The sequence below is a fragment of the Castor canadensis genome, chromosome 1, assembly GCF_047511655.1.
Source record: "Castor canadensis chromosome 1, mCasCan1.hap1v2, whole genome shotgun sequence".
Lineage (NCBI taxonomy): Eukaryota > Metazoa > Chordata > Mammalia > Rodentia > Castoridae > Castor > Castor canadensis.
This window is the reverse complement of record NC_133386.1, coordinates 203,970,207-203,982,530: the sequence shown is the minus strand read 5'-3', so window position 1 is coordinate 203,982,530 and position 12,324 is coordinate 203,970,207. Positions and strand designations below refer to the sequence as shown.

General features: G+C 57.2%; 1 protein-coding gene across 2 annotated transcripts; it reads left to right on the top strand.

Annotated features, from left to right (window-relative positions):
* The first annotated feature begins 2,452 nt into the window (after positions 1 to 2,452).
* Clcf1 (cardiotrophin like cytokine factor 1) lies at positions 2,453 to 11,395 on the top strand. Of its 2 annotated transcripts, none has more exons than XM_020167127.2 (3): positions 2,453 to 2,613; positions 7,978 to 8,144; positions 9,970 to 11,395. In XM_020167127.2, exons 1-3 carry the CDS (start codon positions 2,499 to 2,501, stop codon positions 10,462 to 10,464), a joined length of 777 nt encoding a protein of 258 aa, XP_020022716.1. In that variant the 5' UTR covers positions 2,453 to 2,498; the 3' UTR covers positions 10,465 to 11,395. The 2 variants fall into 2 exon arrangements, with proteins under 2 accessions (XP_020022716.1, XP_073906166.1); XM_074050065.1 differs by lacking the exon at positions 2,453 to 2,613 and adding an exon at positions 3,686 to 4,222.
* Positions 11,396 to 12,324: the final 929 nt, after the last annotated feature.

Below are 12,324 nucleotides of genomic sequence, written 5' to 3'. Positions count from 1 at the left end.
AGGTAAACTGGGAGCCCAAGAGCTGTTGTATAAAGTCAATTGCCCTGCCTCCACCTGGCCCGGGTCCTCTGGGAGTGCCACCCTCAATTCATGCAAATCCATGCCATGGAGACTCCCCAAGTGGACCTTGCTGTGGCAGGGTTGAGCAGCATTCTAGGACCCTCCCAGCAGAATCCATTGCTCTTCCTCTCCAGTTCCCATCTTGCTCCTTCAGCTCCAGCCTCCTCTTTGCTTTCTCATTCCCACCCATTTGCCTCTTTGTGTTTCCTCTTTCCTTTCCCGGGTCCCTTCTTTCTCACTCCACTTCCCTTTCCCCCCACCCTCCCTGCTTTTTAGCCCCCCTGCCTCTTTCTCTCCAGGCCCCCTCCTTCTCCTCTCTGCACTGGGGCTGCTTTCTCCTGACTCAGCAAGGTGCTTTATAAGGTGCTGAGGGGCTCAGCCAAATCCAAACCACATTGTCTGTGCAGCTTCTCCTTCAGGAGCAAACTGCTCCCCTCCTGCTCCCTTTCCCTTCCTGACTTCCTCCCTTAGAAAGGGTAGATGCTAGGGAGACCTCCTGGTAAACCAGTGTCCATCATTCCCAGGTATCTAGATGCCTTCTTGACCTTGGCATAAGCATCAAAAGATTGTTGGGCTCACTGGCAAGAATGTCATAGAAACTCCAGAGTCCTGGCTGGTGGGGGGTGGGGAGGGGTAGGGGTAGGGAAACCTTGAGCACTTTTCACAAGGGTCCCTCAGAGGCACTTTTCATGAGAGCTGCTACTGATGCTCCAGAGTCCCCTGCCCCCCACCCAGGCCAGCTCTCCATTTCCAGCTCTTTTTCTCCTTGTTTAGGAAAAAAAAAAAAAGGGGGGGGGGGAAAGAAGAGAGAAAAGAAAGAGGATAAAAAAAAAAAAAGAAAGAAAAAGAAACAACCCAACAACAAAGTCTGTCCCACTCCAGTGAGGTAATTGAAAACAAACTTCTTCCCCACCCCCCCACCCCCCCCACCTCAGTTCTCCAGTGCAGAAAAGGGAAGAGCTACCCTGGGACCTGGTACTGGCCATGACCATGATGCCTGCTCTGACCCCTAGGCCAGAGGGGCTGTGGTGGACTGGCAGAGTGCCCTCCTTTCCCAGGGCACCACAGGAGTGGGGAAGAAAAGTATCTGCACCATCAGGGAGAGGCATCACCTTCCAGGTCTGGCCACCACCAGCTTCTCCCCTTTTTGAAACAACAGATAAACAAGAACAAAGCAGCTTATTAATTGGTGATTTAATTGGTGGTATGCTTCTAGAGCACCCAAGGCTTATGGACAAATGACTGTTCCCCCAAGAAAAATCACAAAGTGGGGCTGTCTACAAACCCCGCATGACAGCTGTTTCCTCTGCGCTCTCCTGCTCTCCCTGGCAGCTCTTTGGAGAGGGAGGAAGGGGGAGGAAAGGAGACCCTCCAGGGATGGTCTAGGCTTATGGGTCCCCTAGGTCTTCCAACCAGCAAGTCCCAACCCAGGCCTGAGGGGAAGGAGGGAGAATTCTCCCAGCCAAACCACCCCTACCTCACCACCGGAAAAACCAACAACCCAAAACCCCAAAGGAAAGAGGATGCCAAATGTCTTGATGGGGAAGCATTTCACAAACGGGACGGGACGCTCCTCTGTCCATGGCCTTGAATGGGCTCATTCTCGCTGAGTCACCCGAAGCCTCTGGTGTTGAAACTGGTCCGGTGCCTTGTGCTGATTAATGAGTTACAAATCCCCCACCCATGGGCACTTTCCCTGGTCACTGGGAAGAATGAAGAACCTTGTGAACTTGAGGGAGAAGCTGGGCAGTGGGCCTTGATGCCCTCTTCCTCCCCCCGCAGGGGGCATTGTGAGCTGGTTAGTCACCTGCCCCAGCCCCTGGCGCCTCACTTAGCTCTAGCTTTTGGAAATGGGACAAGTGGCGGGACAATAGGCAAGGGGGGCGGTCAGCCCAGACAAAGGGCAGCAGGAAAAACACCATCACTTGCTTGGAGGCCAGCTCGCTGGCATTTGGGAGAATGTGTCATTGCATTTACTCAAAGGGGAGGGGGAGGGAAGGTTAAGCATGAAGAGGCAGAGGTAGGGTGGGCACAGGGACCCCAAGTCAGGGGGCAAGGGGCAGAGGGCATGAGGCAGGAGTTCCCAGGCCGACACGGAAGGAGAAGCCCACATCAAGCCCAGCTCTCTCTCCTGGCTCTCAGGAGGCTGCAGACGGACTGATGCCTTCCCTGCCCCCTCCCCCAGGAGGCCCAGGGTGGTACCGTCGCAGCCTCGCCTCACCTCACCCCCCCCCTCAGTGTTGTGGGAGGGAGAGGAGCCCCAGAAGCCCTCCCTTCCCTCCTCCCCCCTCCTCCCCCCACCCCGGGGAGGGCTGCTACAATTTGTGGTTACAGCTTTACACGTCAGAAAAAAAAAAGTTTGCAGAATGTCCCACACCGAAAAAAAAAAAAAAAAAATCCGAAACCGAGCGAAAAAAACCTGCGAGTGGGCCTGGCGGATGGGATTATTAAAGCTTCGCCGGAGCCGCGGCTCGCCCTCCCACTCCGCCAAGCCTCTGGGAGAGGAGCCGCGCCCGGCCGGCCCGGCCCCCAGCCCCATGGACCTCCGAGCAGGTAGGAGCCAGGCATCCGAGGCCCCGGCCCCCGCCCCCGCCCCGCAGCCGCGAGATCCGGTTCCCGTCCTCCCCCCACCCTGGGAGCCCCACGCCGGGGCCCGGCCGGGGAGCAGGGCTCGGGCCGGGGGAGGCACGGCTGGGCGCCCTCGAGAGGGGCCGGGCGGGGACGCGGCATTCCTGGAGTCCGCTCGGAGGGGCCAGGAGGTGGCCAGCAGCGCGGCGGGGAGCCTGGACGGCCCGCAGACCTGCGAGGCGGCCACCTGGAGCCCCCAGCGAGGCGGGGTCCCGGGGATCCCGCCGACAGAGAGCCCCGCGCAAAAGTCGGGGCGCGCGAGTCCGAGGCGGGGAGCGAGGTTGCGTGGGGGGGGGACGCGGCGCGAGGGGAGGAGGGGGCCGGGGAGAGGAAGAGGGAGGGAGCGAGGCAGAGGGGGAGCCCGAGGCCGGGCCGGCGGGAGGCGAGGGGAGGCCGACACCTCGGGCAGCGCCGCTCTCCCTTCCCGGCCCGCCGGGAGGGGAAGGCGGGAGGGGGGAGGAGGGCGGGCGAGACGAGCGGAGAGGAGGGCGGAGGGCAGAGCGAGCCTGGCTGGGCTGGGCTGGGCCGGGCCGGGCCGGGCCGGGCCGGGCCGGGCGCGGGACTCGCAGCCTCCTCGCTGTGCGCAGCGCGGCCGGAGCCCTCCTTGCTGCCCACGGCCCAGGAGCCGGCGGCAGGTAGGGGTCGGCGGTGGCACTGCCGGCGGCAGCGAGCTCCCCCCGCCCCCGGTCCGGCCCGAAGTGGCCTGGGAGTGATTACTGCGGGCTGGGGGGGGGGGGCGCAGTCCGACCGGACCCAGCAGGGAAAAAAGTCCGTCACCGGTCGGGGAGCCGCGGCCGCTCGGCGCGGTGGCCCGCGGGAGGAGAGAGGGCAGGGCAGGGAGTTGACGCGCGGGAACGGGCAGCGGCCGGGCCGAGCCCCGGAGCCGGGCGCCCCGGACCCCGCCCCCGCCCCCGCCGCCGGGAAGGGAGCGACCGGGCGGGAGTGGACGGGGGGCGGGGCCGGGGGCGCCGGGGCCACACAAGGGGAAGGCGCCAACGCCGCCGGGAGGGGTCCGGGAGCGAGAGGTCACTACCGAGGAGGGATAGCCAGCGAGTGGCCACCGCCGCACGGTTCCCGGAGCTGAACCCCTCAAGCAAACCCCAAGTTCGGGTGGCCTCACTAGAGTCCTCTCATTCCTGTTCTCCCCGCCTTCCTCTCCAGAAACTCCACTGGGGCTCCAGGACCGCCCCCCCTTCCCGTCCTCCAGAGGCCCGGAGAGAAAGGGGAGGCAGACAGTGGGGGCATGGCAGGGCAGTCTGGGCCTTGGGATGAGGCTAGAAGGTGGGGGACTGAGACCTTAACCCAAGGACATCCCTGCTTTCACTACTCCCGACAGACCTCCACACTGGCTTCAGCACACCCTACCTCTTCCCAAGAACACAGGTTCACAGTCTCCTACCGAACCAGATGTGCTCCCCCCACCAGCTCAGACACACTGGCTGCCCTGGAACCCCACATCAGCCAGGGGAGGAAACAGGCAGAGATGGCAGCAGTTGTCCCTGGGCAGCCCCAGAAGTGTCTACACCTGTCCACAGTAATGGCTCCCCCTCCCCTCCACCACAGAGGGCACTCCATCCCATTCACACTTCTGCAGGCCCACCCCCCTCACGCTACTTCTGATTCCTGACACTTCACATTCCTCCCCACAGTCCCACCTGCCTGTTCACACCCTGGCTCCTGTGTTCTCTCCAGCCCCTCCCACAACCTCTTGCACACTCTTGATAGCAACACCCTGTCCTGCTCACCCATACATGGCCCTGAACTCTTCACTGCTTCCCCATGCCTCCAGCTTCCCTAGCCATTCAGCCCCCCTGGCCTCATCCTGGCCCTCTTGCGGTCCAGCAGCTTCTCCCTCATCAAAGCCCGACTCCAGTGACTGACTTTACAAGGCAGGGGCTGTCCCACTCCAGTGCTTCTTTCAGTAGACTTTGGTTTCTTCTTCTGTCACTTGGGTTGGAAGAGATGACAGGGAGGGGATGTTAGAGAGACAGCAGAAATGGAGCCCCACAGGTTTTAGCATGCAGAGTGACACCACCTCATACAAGCCCTATGGTCACCAGATGGGTTCCTGTGGTAAAGTCTCCGGATTTCCAGGCCCCTATGTCCCCAGTCATCCTGCCACTTCTTAGCAGCCTGAGAGGAAGGAACCTAGGAAGAGGGCAGAAGGGCGAGAAGGAAGAGAGAAGTCGGTGATCCCAGAACTTGGAGAAAACTGAGTTTTTGAGGGCCTTTCTCTGGGCTGGAAGGTCAGGAGGCACCTTACAGTCCCACCACTGGATCTCACACCACTGTGTTCACACCATCTCCTAGGCCATCTCCCCACCTAAGTCCTCGACAGACTCCTCCAGGGTCACCCAGCTGCTGGCCCTGATCTGGACTAAGGGCAGGGCCTTTCCTTCTGGCTCCCATTTTTAGCCTAGCCAGCAGCCACTTCTGGTACGCTACAATGTCCCCCTGGGCCCAACGTTTAGGGCTTACAGCTCTTAGTCCCCAGTCCCAGGTGCAGAGTCTCTTCCCCAACTATCCAGGACATCTGCAGCACTGAGCCTCCCAGCCTCACTGAGCACAGTCAGCCTGTGGGGATGGCCAGGGACTGAGGGGCAGCTGGCTAAAGACATGACACAGGCTACCTGCCTGTGCAGTTGTGTCAGGGTGGCCCTGGTGCTTGCATGGGCTAAGACTGTGTGTGTGTGTTCATGAGGGGGGCCTCGGTTCCCAGGGCCCAGGGATCTGGATGGAATTAGGCGCTGGCCGGGCAGGGGCCAGGATGGGGGGTGGGGGGGTGCAGAAGGAAACGTGAGCTGCACTCATTAGCTTCTCACGTGCTCAGCCGGATTTATAAACACAAGGAGAAGACGGGATGTAAACAATCAGTGGGCAGCAGCCAGAGGCAGGGCTGGGGCCCTGTGGGCTGGGGGCCAGAACTGGGGAAGGGGGCCCAGGACATGGTCCCATGGCGGGATCCACCTGTACACCATGAATTGTAGAGGAGGGTGGCGGTTGAGGGCTCTAGGAGGCCCAACAAACACTGCTACCAAGGACACAGGGGAGCCCAAACTGTGCTGGGCTTCTGTGCTCACACAGAACTCAGGTGTTCTTAGCCCAGGCACTTTCTGCTTTGCTGCCTGAGATATGGGCACCTCCTGCCCAGCATAGAAGCTATAGTAATAGAAGGTAGAGCCCTGTTCTTTGACCTGCTCTCTCTGCTCTTGTAGCTTCTTCTCTCTCTAATTCCTGCTACTCCTTCCCTCTTTCTGCTTCTCTCCAGGGCTGGTCAGTCGTTCCTTCTGCTCTCCCCTGCCCGCCGCCCCCCCCAAGCCTGCAGTGACACAGTTACCTCAGAACTGAAATATTCCTGGAAACACCGGCCTTGTCTGGTTAATTTCATGAGCCGTTTTTCTGCCCAGATGACTTAGCTCTTGTTTATCCAAAGGCTTTTCCCTCTGCTGTCCCTATGTAGGGAGCTGGTTCCCCCACCCCCGGGGATGTCCCACAGGGCCCAGGAGGGGAGAGGGAAACAGGCTCAGGGTTGGGCTCCTGACCACACCTCCCACATGGGACAGAGCCTGCTCCCAGGACTCTGGCTGACAGGGCTGCCCGAAGCCGGGCAGGGCGAAGAGGCCAGCCAAGCTCCTAATTCGTGCTTCAGCAGGACCTTGGCATTGCAGTTAACTTCCAGCAAGGCCAGACTCCATCCTGAAGGCACAGGCTGAAACATGGGAGAGGAAAGCAGAGCCTTATCCAGGGAGTAGTCTGTGCCTGACCCTGCTCTTTATCCTAAAACACATTGTCCATATCCTCAAACCAAGGACAAGGCCCTATGATAGGTGACCCTTCTGTTTCCACACTTCACCAGTAAAGCCAGAAAGTGAGGCATCTGGCAGTTCATACTGAGGAGTGGGCCACTGTGAGAGTCCCCAGCTGCCCCTGTCTGTACTCTGTGAGGCATTTTATACTGTTCTGGACAGTGACCTCTCTACAGCCCTAGAGACAGAGCATCATGACAAACTCTAAACCTAATTTAGGCTTCTTTCTTAACTCCAAACCCAGTCCTGATCCTAAGTACAGTCAAATCGTTAAACCTATCCAACTGGTTTCTACTATGTAAAAAACATATCATTATAGAAAATTTTGGAAGTATAAAATATACTAGAGGAAAGAAACCACTTGACCTCATACCTATCCAAGCTTAAAACCCAAACTAGCCCTACTCTTTGTGACATGCCAAACATTGCCCCATCTGACATGTAAATCAACAAATTCACAAACCTTAGCCCCAGCTAACCTCCTTCCTGCCCAAACCTAACCACATCTCCCTGCTGGACTCAAACCTCAACCACACTCAATTAACCAAATCCCAAGTCTAAACTAATCTGAAACGTTAAAAGTAACCTTGTCCTTAAACCTAAGCTAGCCCAATGCCAAGCGTGTCCCTTCCCTATCCTAGCCCAAATGTTCGCTGAATCCTGATCTTGGACCTCACTGAAAAGTCCAGAAAAGTATGTTTTCCAGTTGCGTATGGCCTTCCGAGATGTCCAAACCCTGCAGCATTGTCAACAGACCAGCCCAGCTCATTAAACACATATCTCTCCCCTTGATGCCCCCCTCCAACACTTCAGATAAGAACGGGGAAGATTTCCACATGGGCACTAGTCTCTGAGGGGAATCCTAACTCTCATTCAATCTAACTCCACTTTATGGTTCCCACATCAAAGAACCATATCCTACCCACCACTGACTCTCTAGCCAGCCCAGGTCCTTCATCCTGACTTGGGGGTCTAACCCTACCTCTCCCTCCATGGTTGCAGCCTCTCTCCTCACCCCTCTCTCAGGATGACTGCTCAGAGCTTACCAGTGCTGACATGTGTCATTTCCATCCCTGTAGCTCTCTTCAGGCTGCAGTAGGACTGGAAGACTAGGAGAAGAAACTGGGGTGCAACTGGAACCCCAGCACATACCCCATCATGTATATGCACACACACCTGTTCACATGTACACATATACCAAAGACTTTCTCAGCTGATAGATAACACACTCAGGTATCTACTGATAGACACAAATGCTGGGTCCTTGCCTTTATACACACGCATGCCTACACACACACACACACACTCACTCTTGAATCGGGAGCATTTCCATCCCTCCCTCCCCTCCGCCTCCCATCTGGTGCCTCACCCTCGCCCCCCCCCCCCACAGCCCAAGGTGGGGACAGACACCTGAGGGGCTGCCAGCTGTTTTCCCACTTGGGCCTGGGCCCACCCTCATACTTCTTGCCCATCCTGTCCACAGGGGACTCGTGGGGGATGTTAGCTTGCCTATGCACGGTGCTCTGGCACCTTCCTGCAGTGCCAGCTCTCAATCGAACAGGGGACCCAGGGCCTGGCCCCTCCATCCAGAAAACCTATGACCTCACCCGCTACCTGGAACACCAACTCCGCAGCTTGGCGGGGACCTACGTGAGTATCCTGCTAGTCTGTGCACTGAGTGAAGAGTTAGCAAAGAGGTTGGGGAAGAGAATGCTGATGGTGAAAGGGTCCTGGTGAATGATGGGGTGATGAGGGACCCTTTGGTTCCAAGCAGTCTCCCTGTCTTGCCTATCTCCTGCCCTTCCCTCTTGGTGCCCCCCCCTCCCCATCCTGGCCCCAGGACTAGGCATGTGGGCAGGCCTCGCACCCGCCTTGGCCCATTGCCCCACTGGCTGCCAGCCCAGCCGCCCGCCTCCCCCTGGGGGCCGGGGAAGTCTCCTCTGTTTACACCGTGTTGTGGTGTCTCTTGCACGGGCGGGGCTGGGTGGGGATGGAGGGGCCCCACCTTCCATGCCTGTGTTCCAGCTCGCCTCTGCCCCCAGACCTGGGGCCCTGCTGTTCTGGCCCCATGGGCCTCCCTCTGTCTGCCTCTCCCATCCTAGCCGGGCCTCCTAGGGGGGTCATAGGGAAAGGGGGCTGCAGAGAACCCAGACCAGTAGTGGCAAGGGTATGGAGAGTGGTTATGCCATAAGGATTCGAGGGTGGTCCAGAGGTGTTCAGAGAACCCAGGAGAGAAGAAAGGAGGGTCAGAGGAGCCAAGGACCATGGGGAACTGGCCCCTCTTCCCGTGTTCCTCTTCCACATCCCAGACCCTTCTCTGGAGCCAGGGAAGGAAAAGGGAGGAGGGTGGCGGGGGAGCTGGCTCCAACCCCAGGATACACCGAGGAAATTAGTTTGTCTCTGTGCTTGTCAGCGTGTGAACCTCCCCCTGGGCCCTTGCCTATCCCAGGCCTCGCCCCTCTTCTGTTTCCCTCCCAGTTACACATCTCCCACATCCCCTTCCCTGGGCCCCAGGCCGTTCCCCTGAGGGTTGGCAAGGGTTTTGCCCTCTTCTCTGTACTACACTGCCTTCCAGACCCCTTCCTCCACCTCCTCTTGAGACTGCCTCAGTTTCTTCCTTCTGCCTCCTTGTTCCTAGCAGCGGAACCCTGCCTTGGCGTGTTGGTAAGTTTTCTTCTGTCCCTGTCCCTTCAACTAGAGGGACTCGAGTGTCAAAGAGGAGCCCTGATGCCAATGGTCCCTCTGCCTTCAACACCAGTGCTCTTCTCTCCAGTTTCCCTGTGCAGAAACCCTTTGCTTGACTGCACTACCCCCACCAATTCCTGACCTTTTTCTCTCCTGGCCTCCCCTGCCAAATTTCTTGAAGGAGTGGTCTACACCCTCTGCCTCCACTTCCTCTCCACCCACTCACTCCTTAACCCCCTGCAATCTGGCTTCCAGGCCACGGCAACTGTTCTCTCCCAGGTCGTCAGGCATGTCCTCCTCGCCAAGCCTGAGGTTTTCTGCAGCTCACTTTCCTGGCTCTGTTTTGCAGCTGCACTGCGGAGCATTGCTGCCTCTTGAGCTCCTCTTCCTTGGTCTCTGCACTCTCCTGGGCCACTTCTACCTCTCCAGCCTAGCCTCCTGCTCTTCATGGCTCTTCTTCCTCTCTGCCTTGCCCTATAGTGGGTGCTCTCCCAAGGCTTGCCGTCTAGCTGGTCAGCACATCCTTCCTGAGTGGCTCCTGTGTGGTTTTCTCTTTCTCCACCCCTCCATGAGAAGAGCTCATCACCTCCACTGCTTCAACTGTCACCTCTGTGCAAATGACATCCTTGCTGGAGGAACTCAGGGAAGGCCTGTGAACAGAGAGGCCTGGCATGGAGACAGGGCCAGTGTCAGGGGACATGAGCAATAGAAGCTTTGGGGGCAGGTATCTCCCTGGCAGTGAGCTGGCTGCTCTGTCCTCCTCCTGCCCATCGCCTTCTCCTTTTCACAGCTGAACTACCTGGGGCCCCCTTTCAATGAGCCAGACTTCAACCCTCCTCGGCTGGGGGCAGACACTCTGCCCAGGGCCACTGTCAACTTGGAAGTGTGGCGAAGCCTCAATGACAAACTGCGGCTGACCCAGAACTATGAGGCCTACAGCCACCTCCTTTGTTATTTGCGTGGTCTCAACCGTCAGGCAGCTACAGCTGAGCTGCGCCGCAGCCTGGCCCACTTCTGCACCAGCCTCCAGGGCCTGCTGGGCAGCATCGCAGGTGTCATGGCAGCTCTGGGCTACCCACTGCCCCAGCCTCTGCCTGGGACTGAGCCCACGTGGTCCCCTGGCCCTGCCCACAGCGACTTCCTCCAGAAGATGGATGACTTCTGGCTGCTGAAGGAGCTGCAGACCTGGCTGTGGCGTTCAGCCAAGGACTTCAACCGACTAAAGAAGAAGATACAACCTCCAGCAGCTGCAGTCACCCTGCATCTGGAGGTCCACGGCTTCTGATCTCCTACCTTTATCACCTCCCCACCTCCACCTTCAAGCCCTGCTCCCATGCTGGGAGAAGAGGAACCTGAATGCCAACACTTGTTGAGCTGGACAGCAGGAGCTCCTTGGATGGGAGGTGGTGGTGGTGTGATAAGCCCCACCCCATGCCCAGCTCCCAGTGGCCTATGGATCTGGGGAAGAGGTGCAATGAGCACCAACCCATTTCCATGGAGGTAACACTTAAGAGGCTCAAGTAGGTGTGAGGCTGCCTCTTGCTTCCTGCCCATTACCTGCCAGTGCCAACCCAGCCCCTCACGTGGCACTTGCAGAAGCACACCTGGAGGGCAGGGGTGGAGGCCACTGTAGCATGTGCCTTTGGGGGTGAAGCCCCTTGGCTGCCCCCCTCTCCTTGGATGGGTGTTGCTCCTCTACCCCAATAAGTACACATCCAGTTCAGGAAACAAACATGGCGATAAGTCTAAACAAGAAGCGATGCAATGAATATGGAAGGGGTAGCATCTGTAATAGAGGTGGTCTAGAGACCAGAAGAGGTAATACCGAAAGAGAGAGGCAGAAACAGACCAGACCCAGCAGTCACCAGGGCAACTGGTGGCACAGGGCAGCAAACTAAAGCCATGTTGAGCATCAGGACCTTGCCTTGAATTTTCTTGCCGGCGTCATGGTGCCTTCTCTCTGCCCCCTTTCCCAGGACGTCTGTGATTGCCCTGGCTGGGGAGGGCAGCCCTAGCTCCAGCCCCAGGGTTTCCTGAAAGTTTACATTGCAGTAGCATTGTGGGGAGGGAGGAGGCCGCTCCCCCAGGCCCTGCCCCCAGCCCTACCCACTCATGACTCTAAGTTTGTTGTATTAATATTTATTTATTTGGAGATGTTATTTATTAGATTATATTTATTGCAGAATTTCTATTCTTGTATTAACAAATAAAATGCTTGCCCCAGAATTCAGTCTTTTTGCCTGGCCTGGCCCTCCTTCTGAGGTACATTGCTGGTGCTCCTGGTCCTGCCTGCCTGGCACCCACTGTCCCCTCACCCCACAGAGGTGCACAGGGTTTGAGGAAAAGGCTCTCTTTCCTCTGTGATGTACACACCTTGTACCCCCTCTGTCCTCCCAGACAGCTCTGTGTGTTGCATGTTGTTTGCCTGGTCTTCCTTGCCTCTGGCTTGCTTCACTGTCTCCCAGATCTGTTTATCTGTCTTGAATTTCTCCCCTCTACCTCACTCTGCACTTGGTGAGCATAGCTATTCATCTGCCCCTCTGGGGCTCTCCCTAAGCATTAGTTCCCAGCTTCTTCAGACACCCGATAGTGGCTGCCTTCCAGTGCCAACACATCAATATCCTTCCTCTCCTAGGTATGGTAAGGGACTGTGGCCAGGTCACATCCTCAGCTATGACATTTGTTTCTCTCCAACAAATGACAGCATATTTGGGGGAAAGAGAAGAGTTCTTACTGGACTGCAAGAGAATGGGACAGATGCTATTAGAGGGATGGCCTAAGCTCAATTCTACTTTCATAGCCTGTTGGCTGAATGAGCTCAGACAAACAAAAGCTTTCTAGTGTCCAGTTTTCCCATCTAACTGTTAGAAAGGGTAACAGAAACAATAAAGATAGGATGCTTGACTGTAGCAGCAATAGCTGGAGTAATTACACATTACTAGAGATAGTCCGTGTGCCATGACCCTCTGGTTAAGAGCCACTGAGCAAATTAATTGCTTAATTGCTCCCAGGTAACACTTGGATATTTTATAAGGACTTCCTGGAAACAATTCCTTAAGCAAGGAAGTAACTAATGTCAGTGAATTGACAGATATTTCAAAGACCTAAACTAAATACCTGCATGTCGCTGTGCTAACTGGTGTAG